This window comes from Cherax quadricarinatus, chromosome 56 (genome assembly GCF_038502225.1).
Source record: "Cherax quadricarinatus isolate ZL_2023a chromosome 56, ASM3850222v1, whole genome shotgun sequence".
NCBI lineage: Eukaryota > Metazoa > Arthropoda > Malacostraca > Decapoda > Parastacidae > Cherax > Cherax quadricarinatus.
The window spans coordinates 21,262,087-21,275,242 of NC_091347.1; the positions used below are offsets into that span (position 1 = coordinate 21,262,087).

At 47.2% G+C, this 13,156-nt stretch overlaps 1 protein-coding gene across 1 annotated transcript in view; it reads right to left on the minus strand.

Moving 5' to 3' along the window:
* LOC128700756 (sodium-dependent serotonin transporter-like) overlaps positions 1 to 13,156 on the minus strand; it is a 106,768-nt gene that overhangs the window by 14,291 nt on the left and 79,321 nt on the right. The window contains exons 7-8 of the mRNA XM_070097175.1: positions 11,979 to 12,113; positions 8,789 to 8,892 (exon numbers count right to left, since the gene is read on the minus strand). Coding sequence (XP_069953276.1) covers positions 8,789 to 8,892; positions 11,979 to 12,113 — 239 coding nt within the window. The remainder of the gene's footprint in view (positions 1 to 8,788; positions 8,893 to 11,978; positions 12,114 to 13,156) is intronic.

The window sequence follows — 13,156 nt, forward strand, 5'->3', positions numbered from 1 at the left end:
AGAATTATTAACTGAATGTTAGGTAAATGGACACAGATGCGACTGTGATATTTTATTGTGGCAACGTTTCGCTCTCCAGGAGCTTCGTTAAGCCGTTACGGCTTGTCAAAGCTCCTTGAGAGCGAAACGTTGCCACAATAAAATATCACAGTAATTGTATCTGTGTCATTTTACCTAACAAAATTATAATAAATTCAAAGGTCCTCATAAAATTCCAAGTTGCTTCTCTAATTGTAAATCTGAACTTTAAATAATTTTTTGTGCTATTTTTCGACCGATGGTCCAGAGTATATATTTTTTATCTACCTCTCACTCCCTGTTTACCATAACATTTATTTATTTTAACATTTTTATAACCGACAATACACTGAGAGGCTCAGATCTTCCAATATATATACATCTGGGAGATTATTTTGACCCCTGGAGTTTACCTGGAGGTAGGGGGCTCTAGTTTACCTGGAGGTAGGGGGGCTCTAGTTTATCTGGAGGTTATTCCGGGGATCAACGCCCCCGCGGCCCGGTCCATGACCAGGCCTCCCGATGGATCAGGGCCTGATCAACTAGGCTGTTACTGCTGGCCGCACGCAGTCCGACGTACGAGCCACAGCCCGGCTGATCCGGCACCGACTTTAGGTATCTGTCCAGCTCTCTCTTGAAGGCAGCCAGGGGTTTATTGGCAATTCCCTAATGCTTGATGGGAGGCTGTTGAACAGTTTTGGGCCCCGGACACTTATGGTGTTTTCTCTTAGTGTACCAATGGCGCTAGGGGGCTCTAGTTGACCTGGAGGTAGGGGGGCTCTAGTTTACCTGGAGGTAGGGGGGGGCTCTAGTTTACCTGGAGGTAGGGGGCTCTAGTTTACCTGGAGGTAGGGGCTCTAGTTTACCTGGAGGTAGGGGGCTCTAGTTTACCTGGAGGTAGGGGGGCTCTAGTTTACCTGGAGGTAGGGGGCTCTAGTTTACCTGGAGGTAGGGGGCTCTAGTTTACCTGGAGGTAGGGGGCTCTAGTTTACCTGGAGGTAGGGGGCTCTAGTTTACCTGGAGGTAGGGGGCTCTAGTTTACCTGGAGGTACCTGGGGGGGGGGCTTTAGTTTACCTAGTAGGGGGCTCTAGTTTACCTGGAGGTAGGGGGCTCTAGTTTACCTGGAGGTAGGGGAGCTCTAGTTTACCTGGGGGTAGGGGGCTTTAGTTTACCTGGAGGTAGAGGGCTCTAGTTTACCTGGAGGTAGGGGGCTCTAGTTTACCTGGAGGAAGGGGGCTCTAGTTTACCTGGAGGTAGGGGGGGGTTTACCTGGAGGTAGGGTGGCTCTAGTTTACCTGGAGGTAGGGGGCTCTAGTTTACCTGGAGGTAGGGGGGCTCTAGTTTACCTGGAGGTAGGGGGCTCTAGTTTACCTGGAGGTAGTTCACCTGGGGGGCTCTAGTTTACCTGGAGGTAGGGGGGGCTCTAGTTTACCTGGAGGTAGGGGGCTCTAGTTTACCTGGAGGTAGGGGGTTCTAGTTTACCTGGAAGTAGGGGGCTCTAGTTTACCTGGAGGTAGGGGGCTCTAGTTTACCTGGAGGTAGGGGGGCTCTAGTTTACCTGGAGGTAGGGGGTTCTAGTTTACCTGGAGGTAGGTGGCTCTAGTTGACCTGGATGTAGGGGGCTCTAGTTTATCTGGATGTAGGGGGCTCTAGTTTACCTGGAGGTAGGGGGGCTCTAGATTACCGGGAGGTAGGGGGGCTCTAGTTTACCTGGAGGTGGGGGGGTTCTAGTTTACCTGGAGGTAGGGGGCTCTAGTTTACCTGGAGGTAGGGAGGCTCTAGTTTACCTGGAGGTAGGGGGGTTCTAGTTTACCTGGAGGTAGGGGGGCTCTAGTTTACCTGGAGGTAGGGGGGCTCTAGTTTACCTGGAGGTAGGGGGCTCTAGTTTACCTGGAGATAGGGGGCTCTAGTTTACCTGGAGGTAGGGGGCTCTAGTTTACCTGGAGGTAGGGGGGTTTCTAGTTTACCTGGAGGTAGGGGGCTCTAGTTTACCTGGAGGTAGGGGGCTCTAGTTTACCTGGAGGTAGGGGGGTTCTAGTTTACCTGGAGGTAGGGGGCTCTAGTTTACCTGGAGGTAGGGGGGCTTTAGTTTACCTGGAGGTAGGGGGGATCTAGTTTACCTGGAGGTAGGGGGGCTCTAGTTTACCTGGAGGTAGGGGGGCTCTAGTTTACCTGGAGGTAGGGGGTTCCAGTTTACCTCTTAGTTTACCTGGAGGTAGGGGGGATCTAGTTTACCTGGAGGTAGGGGGGCTCTAGTTTACCTGGAGGTAGGGGGGCTCTAGTTTACCTGGAGGTAGGGGGGCTCTAGTTTACCTGGAGGTAGGGGCTCTAGTTTACCTGGAGGTAGGGGGGCTCTAGTTTACCTGGAGGTAGGGGGTTCCAGTTTACCTGGAGGAAGGGGGCTCTAGTTTACCTGGAGGTAGGGGGCTCTAGTTTACCTGGAGGTAGGGGGGCTCTAGTTTACCTGGAGGTAGGGGGGGCACTAGTTTACCTGGACGTAGGGTGGCTCTAGTTTACCTGGAGGTAGGGGGGCTCTAGTTTACCTGGAGGTAGGGGGCTCTAGTTTACCTGGAGGTAGGGGAGCTCTAGTTTACCTGGGGGTAGGGGGGTTCTAGTTTACCTGGAGGTAGGGGGTTCCAGTTTACCTGGAGGAAGGGGGGCTCTAGTTTACCTGGAGGTAGGGGGCTCTAGTTTACCTGGAGGTAGGGGGCTCTAGTTTCCCTGGAGGTAGGGGGGGCTCTAGTTTACCTGGAGCTAGGGGGGCTCTAGTTTACCTGGAGGTAGGGTGGCTCTAGTTTACCTGGATGTAGGGGGCTCTAGTTTATCTGGATGTAGGGGGCTCTAGTTTACCTGGAGGTAGGGGGTTCCAGTTTACCTGGAGGAGGACCTGGAAGGGGGGCTCTAGTTTACCTGGAGGAAGGGGGGGCTCTAGTTTATCTGGAGGTAGGGGGCTCTTGTTTACCTGGAGGTAGGGGGGCTCTAGTTTACCTGGAGGTAGGGGGGCACTAGTTTACCTGGAGGTAGGGTGGCTCTAGTTTACCTGGAGGTAGGGGGGCTCTAGTTTACCTGGAGGTAGGGGGCTCTAGTTTACCTGGAGGTAGGGGGGGCTCTAGTTTACCTGGAGGTAGGGGGGTTCTAGTTTACCTGGAGGTAGGGGGTTCCAGTTTACCTGGAGGAAGGGGGGCTCTAGTTTACCTGGAGGTAGGGGGCTCTAGTTTACCTGGAGGTAGGGGGGCTCTAGTTTACCTGGAGGTAGGGGGGCACTAGTTTACCTTGAGGTAGGGTGGCTCTAGTTTACCTGGAGGTAGGGTGGCTCTAGTTTACCTGGAGGTAGGGGGCTCTAGTTTACCTGGAGGTAGGGGGGCTCTAGTTTACCTGGAGGTAGGGTGGCTCTAGTTTACCTGGAGGTAGGGGGCTCTAGTTTACCTGGAGGTAGGGTGGCTCTAGTTTACCTGGAGGTAGGGGGCTCTAGTTTACCTGGAGGTAGGGTGGCTCTAGTTTACCTGGAGGTAGGGTGGCTCTAGTTTACCTGGAGGTAGGGGGCTCTAGTTTACCTGGAGGTAGGGGGCACTAGTTTACCTGGAGGTAGGGGGGCTCTAGTTTACCTGGAGGTAGGGGGCTCTAGTTTACCTGGAGGTAGGGGGGTTCTAGTTTACCTGGAGGTAAGGGGGCTCTAGTTTACCTGGAGGTAGGGGGCTCTAGTTTACCTGGAGGTAGGGGGGCTCTAGTTTACCTGGAGGTAGGGGGCACTAGTTTACCTGGAGGTAGGGTGGCTCTAGTTTACCTGGAGGTAGGGGGCTCTAGTTTACCTGGAGGTAGGGGGGCTCTAGTTTACCTGGAGGTAGGGGGGCTGTAGTTTACCTGGAGGTATAGGGGGGCTCTAGTTTAGGTATTAAGATATTCTTGACTGGTGATGGACAGGTGACCTGCAACCTTAATGACCTTCGTGTGGTAGACAGGATTGAAACTTCATTAACTGTTCACTTTGATTACTTCATTAGAATAAAGAGAAAAGAGGGAGGAAACAAGAGGGGGCTAAGTCCACAAGAAAATGGGGAGGTAAAAAAGAAAAATGTGAGGAGAGGGAAGAAGGAAAGAAGGAGAGAACCCTGATGGGAAGCTGGAGGAGATAGAGGTTGGTTGAGAGTGATGGAGCAAGCACCACCTTTTTCATTTTGTGGTCGAGGTCACACTGATGGCACCAATAGGATTATGACACCGTGTGTCTCACGTCCCTGCCATGGACAATATGTGTCTCACGGCACCATGTGTCTCAAGACACCATGTGTCTAAGGATACTGTGTGTCTCACGGCACCATGTGCCTCAGACACCATGTGTCTAAGGATACTGTGTGTCTCACGGCACCATGTGTCTCAGACACCATGTGTCTAAGGATACTGTGTGTCTCACGGCACCATGTGTCTCAAGACACCATGTGTCTCAAGACACCATGTGTCTAAGGATACTGTGTGTCTCACGGCACCATGTGTCTCAGACACCATGTGTCTAAGGATACTGTGTGTCTCACGGCACCATGTGTCTAAGGATACTGTGTCTCACGGCACCATGTGTCTCAAGACACCATGTGTCTAAGGATACTGTGTGTCTCACGACACCATGTGTCTCAGACACCATGTGTCTAAGAATACTGTGTGTCTCACGACACCATGTGTCTCAGACAACACCAGCACTCATTACAGAGGCTTACTATATTTCCACAAGTCTCCGAATGAGAAATACCCTCATCAGGCCCCCGTGGCTAAAGCTCTCTCTTCACACGACGAGGGTCTGGGTTCGATTCCCAGCGAGGGTAAAAACTTTGGGCGTGTTTCTTACACCGGTTGTCTATGTTCCCCATCAGTAAAATGGGTACTTGGGTGTTAGTCGACTGGTATGGGTCGCATCCTGGGGGACAAAACTGCCCTAATTTGCCTGAAATGCTCAGCATAACAAGCGGCTTTCTTTATAGTATTGTAGTATGTCATTGCCGTCATCTCGGCCTGTATACTTTGTAAATGTGCTTGTAGTAAATAAAAGTATTATTATATTGTAAAAGATATAATTAATAAACGTCAAAATCAAATACCTTTAAGGCCTAAAAGTAAATTATACCCAAATATTGGAAATTTAAATGATGCTAATATTAAAGTAAATATTTGAAGATTAATTTACGACTAGTGATGGATTTACATAATGCTGCAGTTTACTTATACATAGACATCAAGAAAATATCAATAATTTACCTATAAAGGAGTAACTGAACAACAGCCTGAGCTTGCTACCATCTGCAGCTCACAAGACTGCCATCCCCACGAGCCCCTTCGAGGCGGGGTAGATGGCAGACCAGAGGCCTAGCTTCTCCCTACGAGCCCCGTGAGGGCGGGGACTGTGGCTAGGCCTGGGGACACTTGGTCCCAAAGATGAGGAGGTACTGTACCTCCTCCCATGGGAGACTTAAGTCTCGAGACACTCCCCAGATAGGGAGCCAAGGCCGGGTCACCACTACTTGGAAAAGACCCGGGCCGGGAGAATACCGGCGAATAAAAAAAAAAAAAAAAAAAAAAAAGTAACTGAACATCGACACCATGCCTAACCCTTCTAGGGTAGGGTAGGTGCCTGAGCCCGAGCCTTTAGCTCATAAGACTGTCATTCCCATTAGCCCCCTTGTGGCGGGGATGGCAGACCAGAGAGGCCTAGCTTGTGGCTAGGCCTGGGGACAGTTGGTCCCAAAGATGAGGAGGTACTTGTGCCTCCTCCCATGGGAGACTTAGGTCTCAGACACTCCCTAAAGAGGGAGCCAAGGCCGGGCCACCACTTGGAAAAGGCCCGGGCCGGGAGAATACCGGCTAATCTTTAATAATAATTAATAAGTAACTGAAGTATTTACAAAAATCACCACCAGGCATGATTTGTTTCCTAAATAGATATTTAAAATCGATACTGAAATAATGTGAACATTAATGAAAGAAGTCTAGACATTATTAAATAATTTAAATTTAGTTTTAACTGAATAGATGGGGATAAATTATATGGTCGAGTGTATTGTACTGAGGATATGAAGTTGATATTATTATTATTATTCCCAAGAATGTTGAATTTAATATGAAGACTGGTAAGCCAGCGGAAGGATTCGGTCAGATGACCAAAAGTTCCAGCTGTGGGTCATCATCTGGCTAAGACCCGCGTCAGGTTAGTTAAATTTTAGTTAAATATTAGCCGGTATTCTCCCGGCCCGGGCCTTGTCCAAGTGGTGGCCCGGCCTTGGCTCCCTCTTTAGGGAGTGTCTGAGACCTAAGTCTCCCATGGGAGGAGGCACAAGTACCTCCTCATCTTTGGGACCAACTGTCCCCAGGCCTAGCCACAAGCTAGGCCTCTCTGGTCTGCCATCCCCGTCACAAGGGGGCTAATGGGAATGACAGTATTATGAGCTAAAGGCTCGGGCTCAGGCACCTACCCTACCCTAGAAGGGTTAGGCATGGTGTCGATCCCCGCGTCAGGAAACACTTGTCCTGTTTCTGACAAACTTTACCTAACCTCTCCAGGTAAACCTAATTTAATATGATTTTAATTTATATAGGAACATGTAAGTATGATTCGAGGTTTTAAATGTTATGAAAATATTCCATCACATAGACTGCACCGGGAGAACCAAAAGACAAGAGAAATCAAAAGCAGAATCAGAGGTCCCTGAAAGCCAGACCATGACGGGCACCCGGAAGCCAATATATCCTGGGAACCTACACCTGTGTGCGTGTGTGCATGTGTGCGTGTGTATGCATGTGTGTGTGAACTCTCTTGTTGCGTCTTCTCTGATGTTTATTCGTGACTTCTTTTTCAAGTAATTCTTGTTCCTTTGCTTTGTTGGAGCTATTATTATTTTTTTTCCAACATTTTACAACCTGTTATCCTTCCTCGGCTGTATAGGGAAGAACTGTTATCCTATCTCAATTTATTTTAAAGGTCAGCCTATCCCTAAGATGACACTCCGGTTAGCCAACACTCCGGTGCCTAGCCTATTTACTGCTAGGTGAACAGCGTCAATAGGTGTAAGGATACTTTCCTTACGTCTCTCCCTGCCAGGGACCCTTGAGATGTGAGTCGAGCGTTCTGTTATTGTGCTAGATAAAGTTTGGAATATTTACCGTAACCTTGTAAAACGCTGTGTGTAGAGAGAGAGAGAGGTGAGAATTCAAGTTGAACTTAATATCGACTAATTCCACAACCAAGATAGTTTACCATCCTGTTCACGATCTCAGGAGTCGGGCTTGACGTCTCTTCTTCCTCTTGTCCCTTTGCATCTCTTCCCGGACCCTAAACCAGAAATAAGAATACCTCAGTGAGGGGGGACCCCGAAGATAGAAACAACCACTAGAAGGGCTCCAAGCAGCCAGGGTAAGTCGCAGCACAGTGAGAATATCACTGAACTGCCGCAGTATAGAGAAAACAGTAGTGAGATCCCCACACACATACAAATAGCCATAAGTAGGGCCTCAAACAACCAGGTTAAGCGCCACAAACAGCCAAAGTAACAGCCTCAGACAGTCAGGGTAAGGGGTCCTAAACTCAGTAATTGCAGCAGCTGGAGCAGTCATCCATTATAAGTGACAAGCTGCTCACACTCGAGTTGCTAATTAATATTTATGTCATATATTTTGTGACGTGGTCACGTGGTGTTGCTCTCTGATTTATGAAAGCGGGTGTAAGAGCCCCGATGTGTGGATGTGGGGACCCTGATGTGTGGGTGTAAGGAGCCCCGATGTGTAGGTATGTGGGGCCCTGACGTGTGGGGGCTACGATGTGTGGGTGTGTAGCCCTGATATGCGGGTGTTGGGTTCTGATGGGTGGGTTTGGGGTTACATGTATGGGTGTGGGGGGGTCAATGGGTAGAAATGAAGTCCCCACCATTCCTTGTGCTGAGTGATCCATACGGACGGAGGGCCGAGTCTTCACCACATTGCGCTGAATGAGAGCTTCACTGGCACCATTCACAGCTTCATGAATTCAGGAACATTTCTCCTGTGTAATTCTTTTTGTGCCCTCTGGGGTAGTGGTAAGATACTGCTCTCACCACTAGTGGGCCAGGAGCTTGAGTTTAGAGTATAGTGACGATGGCACACTTATACCTGTATCATGAGGATATGTGTATTGAAAACAGGGTGTGGAGAGAGGAGAGAGAAAATGTAGAAGATAGAAAATGAGGATGAACGAGTGGGAAATGGAAAATAAAGAGGTGAGGGAAGGGCGAAAAAAGGAGAGAGAGAGAGAACTGAAGAAGAGGGCAGTGCCACTAACAAGTGCCAAAATAATGAATTCTCGTTAGCAAAACTGGCAGACAATTTTAGAATGCGTACTTAAACCCCTTCAGGAGTTCCCAATGGTCAGGTCACTCACTTTCCCGGTCAGGTCTTTCCCATGGCAGTCAGGGCCCCTCGAAGGTTGGATCAGGACCCTCGATGGTCCGACTCAGGGCTCCTGATGGTCGGGTCAGGGCCCTTGATGATCGGATCAAGGACCCCGATGGTCGGGTCAGGGCCTTCGATGGTAAGGTTATGTCACTTCTCTAGTCTTGGCCCAAATGAATTAATCTCCCTTTGAATTATTGGGAAGAATTTTTTTGATAAAAGTGTATGTAATAACCACAGACTCAGAAACATCTCCATACCATCAACAATGTTTTCTAAACGTGAATTAAATCATCACATCATTATCGATATCTTAACGAATTTAATAATTTCAAGATTTTTGACATAAACTATGTTGTAGTCTACCTGAGGCAATTGTTGTTGAACTTGTTGTAGGAAGAAAGGGCCAGTAGAGTACCAAAGCCAGGTCCCAAGCTGAAGAAGATCTGGGTAGCAGCATCCACCCACACCTGTAGGAACCAGTCAGGTAAGGTTATATATGGCCTTTCCTACTATCAAGTCACTAAGGCTTCATGTTCATGTCACTTGCTCACCACCTGTCAAGAATACAAGCTTATTTTTAGTTTAGTTTAATACGTTTATTCAAATACTTTTTTAAATCATCGGAAGCCTATTTTTTAAAATTTGTGTTTGCTATGCAAACACTAAACTTAAATCTTATTAATAACCAAAAATTGTATAAATTAGGTAGTAATTATAAAAAATAATATGAATTAAGTATTTTTCAGACAAAATCAATTGAAATCTACATCGACACCATGCCTAACCCTTCTAGGGTAGGGTAGGTGCCTGAGCCCGAGCCTTTAGCTCATAAGACTGTCATTCCCATTTGCCCCCTTGTGGCGGGGATGGCAGACCAGAGAGGCCTAGCTTGTGGCTAGGCCTGGGGACAGTTGGTCCCAAAGATGAGGAGGTATTTGTGCCTCCTCCCATGGGAGACTTAGGTCTCAGACACACCCTAAAGAGGGAGCCAAGGCCGGGCCACCACTTGGAAAAGGCCCGGGCCGGGAGAATACCGGCGAATCTTTAATAATAATTGAAATCTAAATCACGCATTAATGATATGAGTTAAAGTCTTCGATAAATAGAACTCAGTTGGGAACGATCATTAGTGATCTTTGTTGGTGAATGTGTTAATGACCCCACAGACTGAATTTCCAGGCCGGGAACACCATTATAGGAATGAAACTAGAGGAATGATAGATGTTAATATAGAGGAGAGAGATCTAGGCAGACCAAAAAACCACATAAATCACTGACGGAGTTGGGACTCAGGATAGCCATTATTATTATTATTATTATTATTATTATTATTATTATTATTATTATTATTATTATTATTATTATCGTCATCATCATCATCATCATTGTAATCAAGATAGTCATAGAACCACAGCAGATCAACAGAGAAAGAAGTCTATGCATTGTAATAAGTTCGGTTACTGGGATTTGAGCAGAATGGAAAGTTATTACGTAAATTCCCCGAAGGATTGTACAATAGAGACAGTTATATTTTGTGTCCATAGGGAAGTCCCGATGCTCATCTTAACCTGATCGAACCTTGTTTAGGAGTTAAAAAGTGTAGGTTAGATAAGGTCAGGTAAGTTTGATCAGGAAATAGGACAAGTATTTCCTGAAATTCTTAGTCATGTGATGACCCGCCACTGGAGGTTTTGGTCATCTGATCGAAGCCTTCCACTGGCTTATCCGTCCACCTTTAAAAATCTATACGTATTAGTAAATGTGGTTGTGTCCTTTTGAGGGTTACCAATTTTTCCCCCATAGACTTAATATAAACATGTATCAATTGTACAACTCACAAAAGCTAGCTATATTTACCAGTCATATTGCATTTTTCAGGAAAGCTTATATACTCGTACATGATGTTAAAATGTCGGCTTGAGTTGGGAGACTTTAGTAGGGTAATGAGGATATCATCAAGTATACCATTAAAGGTTTCTTTCCAGCATTGCTGAAGTTTCTATTTTCTGGGACTTAAGATCTCCCAAGGCAGTAAAATAAGATACCGGATATATTTAACAAATTCCCTAAATTTACTTGCAAGAGATAAGTGAATTGTAGATACAAATCCAGGCCTAGGAGCTATGGCCCTTTTGCGGCCTAGTTCCTAAGTCTTTTGTGTATCCATATGCTCTTGTGCAACCATCTTCAGGATGGATATGGGCCACACAATATTATGCTCCACATACCCATTATAAATAAACTAACCGTTCGGTAGCAAAATCTAAAATCGGTGGCTCTGGTGGCCTGGTGGTCAACGCTCTCGCTTCACATGGCGAGGGTTTGGGTTCGATTCCCAGTCAGAGTAGAAACATTGGACTGGTTTCTTTCCACCTGTTGTCTTTGTTCCCTATCAGTAAAATGGGTACCTGGGTGTTAGTCGACTGGTGTGGGTCGCATCCTGGGACACTGACCTAATTTGCCCGAAATGCGGAGTATAACAAGGGCTTTCTATATAGCAGTATGTCATTGTTGTCAGCTAGGCCTGTATACCTTGTACATGTACTTGTAGTAAATGAAGATATTATTATCTAATGAAGGCAGCAACTATAGAAAACGTCAATAGGTAAGGCAGACTCACGCCCTCTAACACATCCACAGAAAACGTTAACAGGTTGGGGTGACTCAAGGAGATAAACGGAGCCATTTGAAACAATAATAATATCTTTATTCGCTACATGTACATGGTATACAAGCCTAGCTGACATCAGTGACATACTACTATATAAAAAGCCGCTTGTTATGCTTAGTATTTCGGGCAAATTAGGTCAGTTTTGTTCCAGGATGCGACCCACACCAGTCGACTAACACCCAGGTACCCATTGAAATTGATGGGCGAACGGGGACAGCAGGTGTCTTATGGAAACCCGTCCCGAATGTTTTCCAGCCGTACCGGAGATTCGAACCTCAGACCTCAGTGTGTGAGCTGAGTGCGCCAGCTATCGAGCCACGGGACACCTAAATCAACACAGCCATGAATAATGTTAAAATTAAAGAAGCATGCAGCAAAGAGAACCATATATACAACGTTGAGAGATGAGATTCAAGGCGGCAAAATCTCCATAACCATAAAAGGGTGTTAGGGAGGGGGACTCGTAGCAGTAGTTATAACACATTAAAGAAAGAACAGATGAGACCCAAGACAGCAGAACATGCTTAAAAAAAACAGTAAGAAGCAATAATAATGGTTCTTAATTATAACCATATTTTTAAAGGGGCTGACCGGTAAGCTAGCGGAAGGCCTCGGTCGGATGACCAAAAGCTCCAGCTGCGGGTCATCATTTAACTGTTTCCTGATGAACCTACCTAACCTATGAAGACTCATAGTAACGAACAGAACTTATTTATGAAAACTGTAAGCTCGATCCCCCTTCCACTAATCGCGGGACAGGTTTGCTACCCAACCATACTCGTCTATGAACTGATTCTTCGTGGTCCCTGGTGGGAGCCTCTAGTGTAACCTCTAGACTACGTCAGATTGCACAACTGAATTATAGAAAATACGAGTGATTACCTTGGGCTTGTCGAGCATCTGAAAGCGTGGGGTGAGGTAGTAGAGGATGCCATCAGTGGCACCAGGCAGGGTCACTCCTCGCACCAGCAGGATCAGGAGCACTACGTAGGGCATCAGCGCTGTCACCCACACCGCCTGCAACAGCACCACACACGCATGTCAGGAAGAAAGTTATTACCGTAGTCGTGGTGAAGCACTAAATTCATATGGGTTATATAACACCTGGGAAATAATGGGAAGGGTCCCAGGAAATGAGGGGAAACTATATGAATCTAATTTAGCGCTTGATTATTATTGCTGTAACCATTACTGGTACCTTTTTACCCAACACTTGAATACTTCCAGCAAGTACGGAAGTTTTACACACAGGACTGGAGTGTTTTCTTGCACAATAAATTAAATTCCAGCAGCGACTGGAATTTTCTTACGCACACGACTGATCATGGACCGGGCCCCCGCGGTCTTGTCCATGACCAGACCTCGCTGTGGATCAGGGCCTGATCAACCAGGCTGTTACTGTCGGCCGCACGCAAACCAGTGTTTGAGCCACAACCCGGCTGGTCAGGTACTAAAGTTTTAGGCGAGCAAGGTCAGCAAGGGTATAAAAGAAGCCCCCTATGTTTTTCCGTGCCAGGGAATCGAATCCTTGCTCTTGCAATTGTAAGTCGAATGGTCTCACCAATGAGCTGCGTGGCACCTCAGGGAGGAGGTAAAGATAGAGGAGGAGAGTGGGGAAGGAAGGCCCGGGGAGAGGGTAGGAGGAATCATAAGTAGGGGTGGGGAAGGGAGGTGGCTCTCAAGAGCGGAGAGCAACAAGTGACACCATTGTCATGACTCCACACCCAACGCCACCCCCTCCCCTCTAAATCTTCTAACCCCTACCCCTTCCATCAACTTTCTAACTACACCCCCTCCTGTCAACTTTCTAGCCACATCCCCCTCCTATCAACCAAACCACATCCCCATTAAACTTCATACCCCACCCATTCCTCTCTCTCAACATCCTTAGCCCACCCCTCTCCTTTCAACCACTCAACCCCACCCCTCCCTTACCCAAGATCAGAGGTGATTATCCTCACGCCGGGTCACCATCTAGAAAAGATCCGGGCCGGGACAGTACTGGCGAATCATTCAGGTTTATGATTATCCTCAACCCCTTTCTATTCCCCAAGAGCTGA